We start from the raw sequence: 8100 nt of genomic DNA on the forward strand, positions 1-8100 counted from the left end.
AGCCGCCAGGGCCCCTCCCGCGCCCAGCCGGGCTCACACCGCCGCCCACGCCCCCGGGCCGGCCGCTCGCCCCCCTAGGGAGGGAGCCGGGGGCGGGAGGCGCTGCATGCCCTGATTCCGGCCGGAGCCCGGGACCGCTGCAGAGCGCTCCCTCCCTGCGCCGCGCAGGCGGAGGAGAGCCCGGGGGCGCAGTGCCTCCCCGGTAGAGGTGTGGGGGGCCTGGCGGGAGCGGCGGCCGGGGTGGGGTGGGGTGAGGGGGCTCGCGGGCGGCGGGAATCCCTCCTTTGCTAAGAACCAGAGAAGATCCGGGGGAGGCCGGGCCCTCCCACCCCCAGTTCTCCGCCGAGCGAAGGGGAGGGGAGCGAGGTTGTCATCCACCCCCACCACGATGTGCAGCTCGGGAGTTCCTCCCACACGTCCCCGGCCCGCGTGGCCCTCCCACGGAGTGAGGCCCGGGGATCCTCTCTTCCTCCTTGTCAACACTCCCACTCCCCCTGAGAATGCACGTTCCCCCAACCCCGACTCCCCAGCGAGGGGCGGGGGGGAGACGCGGGATTCACCGCGCCCACACGGCCACCGAGGAGGGAATCCTCCCACGCCAAGCCGGTGCCGGTGTGATTCGGGGTCGCTCCCCCACGCTCCCTTTCTCTCCTCCCGCTCTCCCGCGGCCGGGCCGCGCGCGCTCCCGCAGCAGGCCTCGGGGAACGTAGCAGCCGCCCCCGGGATCTGCTGCCGCTCCGGGAGGTGACAGCGTTCCGGTCGTCAAACAGGAGGCCCTTGACTGCAGGGCGCCGGCAGGCAGCGATGGGGACAGCCCTGTGGAAGGCGAGGGGGAGGGTAGAGATTAGAGGAGGTGGCTCCGAAACTGTGGGTTCGGCAGGCTCCCGCTGCAACTCAGTGGCGGGCCCTTCGCAGGCAGCAACAGACAGCGACTGCGCCTGGGCCTGCTGAGCCCTCCTGCCATCCCGTGGCCAAAGGGGGTGCTTTGGAACCGTTAGGGAATTATCAGGGATTTGGTGCACATGTTTCCTATCCCCTCAACTTCATTCCTACTTCTTCACCACCCGAACCGTACATCCTCGACCCCAAAAGTGCGGGGGTTCTCGCCTCCCGCGCCGCCACGCTGCAGCCACCAAGCTCGCCGCCGCCGCGCTCCGCTGGGAGTCAGCTCAGGGTCAGGGGCCCCGGGAGCGGCAGGGGTTCGGGCGGAGAATCCCAGTGAGGGCCGCACGAATGTGGTGGGGATCCTGGATCTGCGACCCCGGACCCGCTGCAATCCTCCTCGAAAGGACGCCCTCCCTTTCTCTCGGTCTCAGGCCGGGTCCTAGGTGCGAGACGAGCGGCGGGAGCAGGGTCGGAGCGCACACCTTCCGGGTTCCCCAGAAGTTCCCAGGTTGCAAGGGGACCTCGCCGGGTGTTTCCAATTGCCTTTCTCCCTGCTTGGGGTGTTGGAGGCCACTTGCAAACAACTCCAGCCCCCCGCCCCCCGCGGTACAAGCGCGCTCTCGTAGTGCGGACCTAAAATAAACACACAGGCGGTTATTGCTTTTCCAACTCCGCGCTGCGCGCTTTACGCTTTGCGTTCAGTTGCTTCCCTCTTTCCTCTCTCCTCTCGAATTTTCCTTCTTTCTTCTCTTTTATTTCTCTCTTTCTCTCATTTTCTTAAGATCCGCGAGCGTTGCGGGCGCCGCATGTTGGCTGCGGCCCGCTTCCTGCTTTCTAATGTTCCATTGTGAGGAGCTTCCATTGTGACGTCGCGCCCCTTCGGCTGGGCTTTGTCTGTCCATATATGGGCAGCTACGTCACGGAGCTTTCCCGGGGCTCAGATAAATAGGCTGGTGGAGTTCCCTGGCTGGGAGCTTTTGGGCAGCAGTGAGCTTGCTAGGAAGCGGCGGGGCTGGTGGTGGTGGTAGCGGCGGCAGCGGCGGCGGCGGCGGCGGCGGCGGCGGCGGCGGTGGCGGTGGCGGATCGGGGGGCGGGGGGGCCGCCGGCGCGCATCTGTTTGTGAGAGCAATACTGAGGCCGCGTCCAACCCCCTCGGGCCGAGACTCCCCCAGCCCAGGCCCCCCCCACCCCCCGCACACGCCCCCCCCCCAGCCTCTTACGGCACCAGCGGAGGCACCCAAGAGGATTACCCCCCTTTGCCCTCTCTCCCACCCACCCCAAAAAGAGAAGATCCCCTCCCCTGGCCCACCCCTTCCCCTCTTCCCTCCCCCTCCCCCCGAACTTTCCCTCTCGCATGCTTTTCCCCTGCACCACGGATCGCCTCTCGGATGCCGCTTGCCTGGAAGCTGCGTTAGGAGCGAGCGGCGGCGGCGGCGGCGGCGGCGGCAGCTCGGGAGTGCTATGACCGGCAAACTCGCCGAGAAGCTGCCGGTGACCATGAGCAGTTTGCTAAACCAACTGCCTGACAATCTGTACCCCGAGGAGATCCCCAGCGCGCTCAACCTCTTCTCCGGCAGCAGCGACTCGGTAGCCCATTACAATCAGATGGCTACAGGTAAGGGCGGCGGGGAGGCGGCGAGGCAGCGAGGCAGCGAAGAAGGAAAGGGAGAGAGAGGAAGAGGAGGGAACGAGCTAGCGAAGGACGGATGGATGGATGGATGGATGGATAGATGGATGGATGGATGGATGGAGAGATGGGGGGCGCGCTGGGAATTTTCCGGGGGGCGAGTTGCTTTTCCCACCCACTCCTCCCGCCCTCCCCGATCGGGAAGGCTCGGTTGGCGACGCCACGGTAGAGGCTTCGGTTCTCCCGGGTGGGGGCAGCCGCCGACCAGAGGGAGGTAGGTGCGAGCGGCTCTGGGGTTCTCCACTTAGGGGGCGCGATCGCCAGGCTGCGCGCAAGGCGTGGTGCTGTCGCCCCCTTTCCCGGGAGGAGCCCAGCGTCCCTTTCACCCGCGCTCTCCCCCCCTTACTCCCTCAGCCTCCCACCCGGGATGGAGCCATGTGCGGCGTGGAGTCCCCGCGGTGGGAGAGGTACTGCGACGCTGCCTTTCCGGGGCGTTCAGCAAAGCCGTGGGGGTGTGGGGACGGCGGGGAGAGGGAGGGGGTCCACCCACGCGGGGGCCGTCACGGGGGGCGATCCCCCGACCGTGGAGCTTGGGAAGAGCGGCCACTCCCGCCATGGAGACACGGGCCGGTTTTCCGCCGCCCTCCACCCTCGCTCGCTGAGGCTGGGCTTTCCCCCTCCAGCAAGAGCCGAAAGCTCCTTCAGGCCTGGCGGAGGCTGGGGCCCGGGAAGGCGGCGGGAGAGCTCCCTTTGCGGGCAGAACCCCTCTGCGCGCAGAGGACAAAGCGTCGGAGCGCTCCGGGTCAGCGACCCGGGCGCGGTGCGCACGGGGGGCTTCGTCGGGGCAGGAAAGGCGCGGCGTCCCGGCGCGGACAGGGCTAGGGGAAGAGGCCGAGTTGTGTGCGCCGGAGAGCGAGAGCCCGGCGCGCTCGGGGTCTGAAACTACCTGTAGCTGCAGCTACCTGCCCGCCCCACCTCGGAAACAACAACAATGCTTCTCGCGTGCGCGCGTGTGTGTGTGCGTGTGATACGTGAGTGTGTGCGCGGCGTGTGCGGTGTGTGTGCAGCAGCCACTCCACACCCCGATCCGTAGTATTTTGCTGTATCCAGGTTGCGCCCGGGAGCACGGCACCGCCCGCTTTGCGCCCGGGCGCAGCTTTCCTCCTACCCCGTGCGCTGTTCACTTCACCCAGCCGCACCCTCCACACCTGGGCAAGGACCTGGGCGCCCCGGCCCGGGAGCCGGCTCGGCTTCACTCACCCCTCCCCTCTCTTCCCCGCTCTCCGCAGAGAATGTGATGGACATCGGTCTGACCAACGAGAAGCCCAACCCGGAACTCTCTTACTCGGGCTCCTTCCAGCCAGCCCCCGGCAACAAGACCGTGACCTACTTGGGAAAGTTCGCCTTCGACTCCCCTTCCAACTGGTGTCAGGACAACATCATTAGCCTCATGAGCGCTGGCATCTTGGGGGTGCCCCCGGCCTCAGGGGCACTCAGCACGCAGACCTCCACGGCCAGCATGGTGCAGCCGCCGCAGGGCGACGTGGAGGCCATGTATCCGGCGCTGCCCCCCTATTCTAACTGCAGTGATCTCTACTCGGAGCCTGTGTCTTTCCACGACCCCCAGGGCAACCCCGGGCTCGCCTATTCCCCCCAGGATTACCAATCGGCCAAGCCGGCCTTGGACAGCAATCTCTTCCCCATGATTCCTGACTACAACCTATACCACCACCCCAACGACATGGGCTCCATTCCGGAGCACAAGCCCTTCCAGGGCATGGACCCCATCCGGGTCAACCCGCCCCCTATTACCCCTCTGGAGACCATCAAGGCATTCAAAGACAAGCAGATCCACCCGGGCTTTGGCAGCCTGCCCCAGCCGCCGCTCACACTCAAGCCCATCCGGCCCCGCAAGTATCCCAACCGACCCAGCAAGACCCCGCTCCACGAGCGGCCCCACGCGTGCCCGGCGGAGGGCTGCGACCGCCGTTTCAGTCGCTCGGACGAGCTGACCCGGCACCTGCGCATCCACACGGGCCACAAGCCCTTCCAGTGCCGGATCTGCATGCGGAGCTTCAGTCGCAGCGACCACCTAACCACTCACATCCGCACGCATACGGGCGAGAAGCCCTTTGCCTGCGAGTTCTGCGGGCGCAAGTTTGCGCGCAGCGACGAGCGCAAGCGCCACGCCAAGATCCACCTCAAGCAAAAAGAGAAGAAAGCGGAGAAGGGGGGTGCGCCCTCTGCGTCCTCAGCGCCCCCCGTGTCCCTGGCCCCTGTGGTCACCACCTGCGCCTGAGGCTCGGGCCCCCAGATCCCCACTTTTCCCCTGCAGTGTCTCCCAGCTGCTCGCCTGAAAGCAGCGGGAAAGCTAGCCACGGAGGCGCAGGGGCCGCGCCCTGGCCTCTCCATGGACGTAAGGTCCCTTGTTCCCCTTCGATGTCCCCCGTTTCCACCCTTTCACACCGGCCAACGGTCGGGGGCCAGGGCAGGAGGTGCCCTCCCTTCGCTGCCCCCCCTAACCAAGGCGTGGGGGCGGAAAGGTGGCGTCTAGCCCGCTTTGTTCAGTTCGGATCGTCTTGATCCAGGGGCCGCTGGGCCGCGCCAAGGACCTGCGGGGGACTGAAGGCGGGGCCCGCCCAAGCTTCGCCCGACCCAAGCACCTCACGGTTCCCCCCACGTCTCTCTCGGTTCCCCCTCGAAGACCCGAGAGGGGGAGGGGGTAAGGAGCGCACCAAAGCGCAGAGCTTGCTGCCCGCCGCACGCACGCGCGCCTGCGTGCGGGGATGCGCGCGAGTGTGCGTGCTCGCGTGAGTGTTATGTGTGTGGGTGTGTGGGTGTGTGTGCGCGCGCGCGCACGCGTGTGTGTGTGTGGGTGGGTGGGTGTGTGTGACTCTTGAGCTGAACTGGGCTGTGTCCACCCCAAACTCTTCCCCACATCGGGTCCCCAGGCCGCTGGGGGAATGTCCCAGGTTGGGGGCCTGCACGTGGCCGGATGAGACGGTCTTCCATCTGCTCGGAAAGAATGTTTCTTACAGAAATGCCTCGGATGCCGCCGCCGCGGGGCTGCTACCGCCGTGTGGGGTTCGGCCCCTCAGTACCCCTCCTTTTCCGAGCGCTTCCCTCTTAGGCCTCAGGGCAGTTTGATCTGCGGGGAGAAGGAACAGCTATCACTAAACCTGCCTTGTAACAAATCTATTTCCTCAGCCCCACTTTTCAAAATCTGTGTTCCTGAGCTCGCCCTCTGCGCTTTCTCCCCCTCCTCCCCCTTCTCTCTAAAGCCTTTTCCCACCTCTTTCAAAATCTTCTTCCAGAAAGGCAGGCCTCAACCAGCCACCTCATTTCACCATCTTTTTGTTTTCACTCACTCATACCCATTTCTCCTTCCCCCCATGGATGGGAAAGCAGGCTCATTTTTCGTTCTTTGTCATCGCCAACACAACAGGTAGAATACAGATCTATGTATACGGTGTGTGTGTGTATGCGTGTATGTGTATATGCACACACGCATATATCACACACACACACACACACACACACACACACACACACTATGTACTCCTAGCAAAATAATATCTCTAAGGTACTTGGCTATCCAGTGCAGTGCACCGGAATAAAGAGAATTTGTAGGTATATAAGCTTTAAATGATTTATTTTTATGAAAAATGTAACTGATGAGATTATATCTACATAGGTGTGTGTATGTATATATAAACATATGTATGTATGTATGTATGTACACCTGCGTATACACACATACACACATCTTTGTCCAAATTTTCCTTAAAGATATGGGTATTTTTGCATTAATCCATGTTGCTGAATGAGGCGTATCTTTTCGCAACCCAGTCTCACTTTCTCCCCGCCCTACCTCACCTCTTCTCAGGCACCCCCTCCTCCCCAGCGCTTCCCCCACACAGGGGTGACTCTTTTGAAGTGGAGTAGTAGGGAAGGTTGCTCTCTGACACAGCTTCCAGCACAGTCTTGACTGAATGTACTGTTCCCTCTTAGCGTTATTTCTCCTGTGGTCACTAAGCTGCCCAGAGAGAAGGAACAAAGGTCTGGAGTTTACAGAATGTCTGTTTTTTAAAGTCACTTTATGCGTTTCCCACTTTTTTTTTTTTAAGAGAAAAAAAAGCATCGGGGGTTTTTTTTGTTTTGTTTTTTGTTTTTTGGGTTTGTTTTTTGTTTTTTGTTTCCTTTGGTGGTGGATAAATAATACTAAAAGGAGTCTAGTGAAAGAGAAAAAAAAAAAATCAAAGAGCAGGGGGATTGTGAATTTCCAGGTACTTGGACTTTTTGTAGAAGGAGAGAGAAGAGGATGAAGTTTGCCAGGAGGGCCCATATTTTTTCAGCTGAAGGGTAAAATCTTTCTTTGCAGAGACAGTATTTTGCTGAATACTTTTTATAATGTGATGATTATTAAAAACAAAAATTTTGGTCACTTCAAAGCTGGAAGGAGGAATCAAATATCCTTTAATATTTTTTCCTTGCTCCTTCTGGTTTATGCATGTCACTGCATGATAATCTGAGTTTTCCTTTGTTTTAATAAAACTGTTCTCAGACATTTAAGCTTAAACTAAGAGAAAAATAACTTTGTTGCCAAAAGGTTGTGCTATCCAGATTTTTTTATATGTCTGCATGTTTTAAAAAAACAACAACAAAAGAAAATGCACTCTAACTTATGTGAACTGAGAGAAAAAAATCAGGTTTTAAACAGGAAAACCTATGGGGAATGATATTTTTTGAAAGACTTTTGTATAAAGTTGAGTACTTAGAAAAAGACAAACCAGATGTAATATATTTTGTGGATGTTTTTATTTCTTGGATTTATAGTACCTTATACTAAGGTTAAAAAAATATGCTTGATATTGTGAAAAGGTGAAATTCTTCACCAACATTTCATTTGCTCCTTTGTCACATTGTTATGCCAATATAATATAGTTAATGAAAACAGCATTTTTAAAAACCGAAATATTGAAATGGTGTAATGTTGTACCATTTGCACTGTGAGCAAATGCTAATACAGTAAATATATTGTGTTTGCTGACAATCAGCCGGCCTATAAATCTCCTTATTTTATTTCTTGTTTTCATAGTATAAAGTTTTGGTTTGGCCTGTTTTTTGTCTTGTTTTGTTTTCGGCTGAGGGTTGGTTTGCTAGGTTCTTAAGCCAGGTTTTGCTGCTCTTGCTCTGAAAACTCAATGTGAAACATGGAATTTGGCATTATTAGAAGTCAGTCAGAATTTTGTGCGGGGTCTGGTGTTTCAAACCCCGTGTCTAGTGTTTACCCTGGTTCTGAGAGAATAGGATTCTTCCTCCACACTGCTGGGAGTCTCAGACTGCCAGAGAGGTTAGGCAAACAGATGAGATAAACTCATGGGAAACAGGGCTAGTGACCGGAACCTTCTAGAACCCTTCTCCCTGGTTTCTAGTGGGTATTGAGGGTAGAGAGGCGGGGATCTAGTGGATGAACTATGGCTCCGGCAGTGACAGGGAGCACCAGAGCAGGACCCTCTAGAGGCCCTACAACCACACTGAGTAGTGCTCTTGCTACAGCTTCTGAAGCCTGAAAAACAGGTGGAGAC

General features: G+C 58.5%; 1 protein-coding gene across 3 annotated transcripts; it reads left to right on the plus strand.

Moving 5' to 3' along the window:
* The first annotated feature begins 1206 nt into the window (after nt 1-1206).
* EGR3 (early growth response 3) lies at nt 1207-7634 on the plus strand. Of its 3 annotated transcripts, none has more exons than XM_036075116.2 (2): nt 1207-2500; nt 3802-7634. In XM_036075116.2, the coding sequence occupies exons 1-2, from the start codon at nt 2347-2349 to the stop codon at nt 4809-4811; spliced, it is 1164 nt and encodes a 387-aa protein (XP_035931009.1). In that variant the 5' UTR covers nt 1207-2346; the 3' UTR covers nt 4812-7634. The 3 variants fall into 3 exon arrangements, with proteins under 3 accessions (XP_035931009.1, XP_035931008.2, XP_035931010.1); XM_036075115.2 differs by lacking the exon at nt 1207-2500 and adding an exon at nt 2548-2786; XM_036075117.2 differs by lacking the exon at nt 1207-2500 and adding an exon at nt 2813-2979.
* Nucleotides 7635-8100: the final 466 nt, after the last annotated feature.

This window comes from Halichoerus grypus, chromosome 3 (assembly GCF_964656455.1).
Source record: "Halichoerus grypus chromosome 3, mHalGry1.hap1.1, whole genome shotgun sequence".
Classification (NCBI taxonomy): Eukaryota; Metazoa; Chordata; class Mammalia; order Carnivora; family Phocidae; genus Halichoerus; species Halichoerus grypus.

Excerpts from the sequence above, each read along its gene's own strand:
- EGR3 (XM_036075115.2), top strand. The coding sequence starts at position 2,600 with ATGGATGGATGGATAGATGGATGGATGGATGGATGGAGAGATGGGGGG. Across the intron at positions 2,787-3,801 it reads CAGCCGCCGACCAGAGGGAG|AGAATGTGATGGACATCGGT; the intron begins GTAGGTGCGAGC and ends CGCTCTCCGCAG.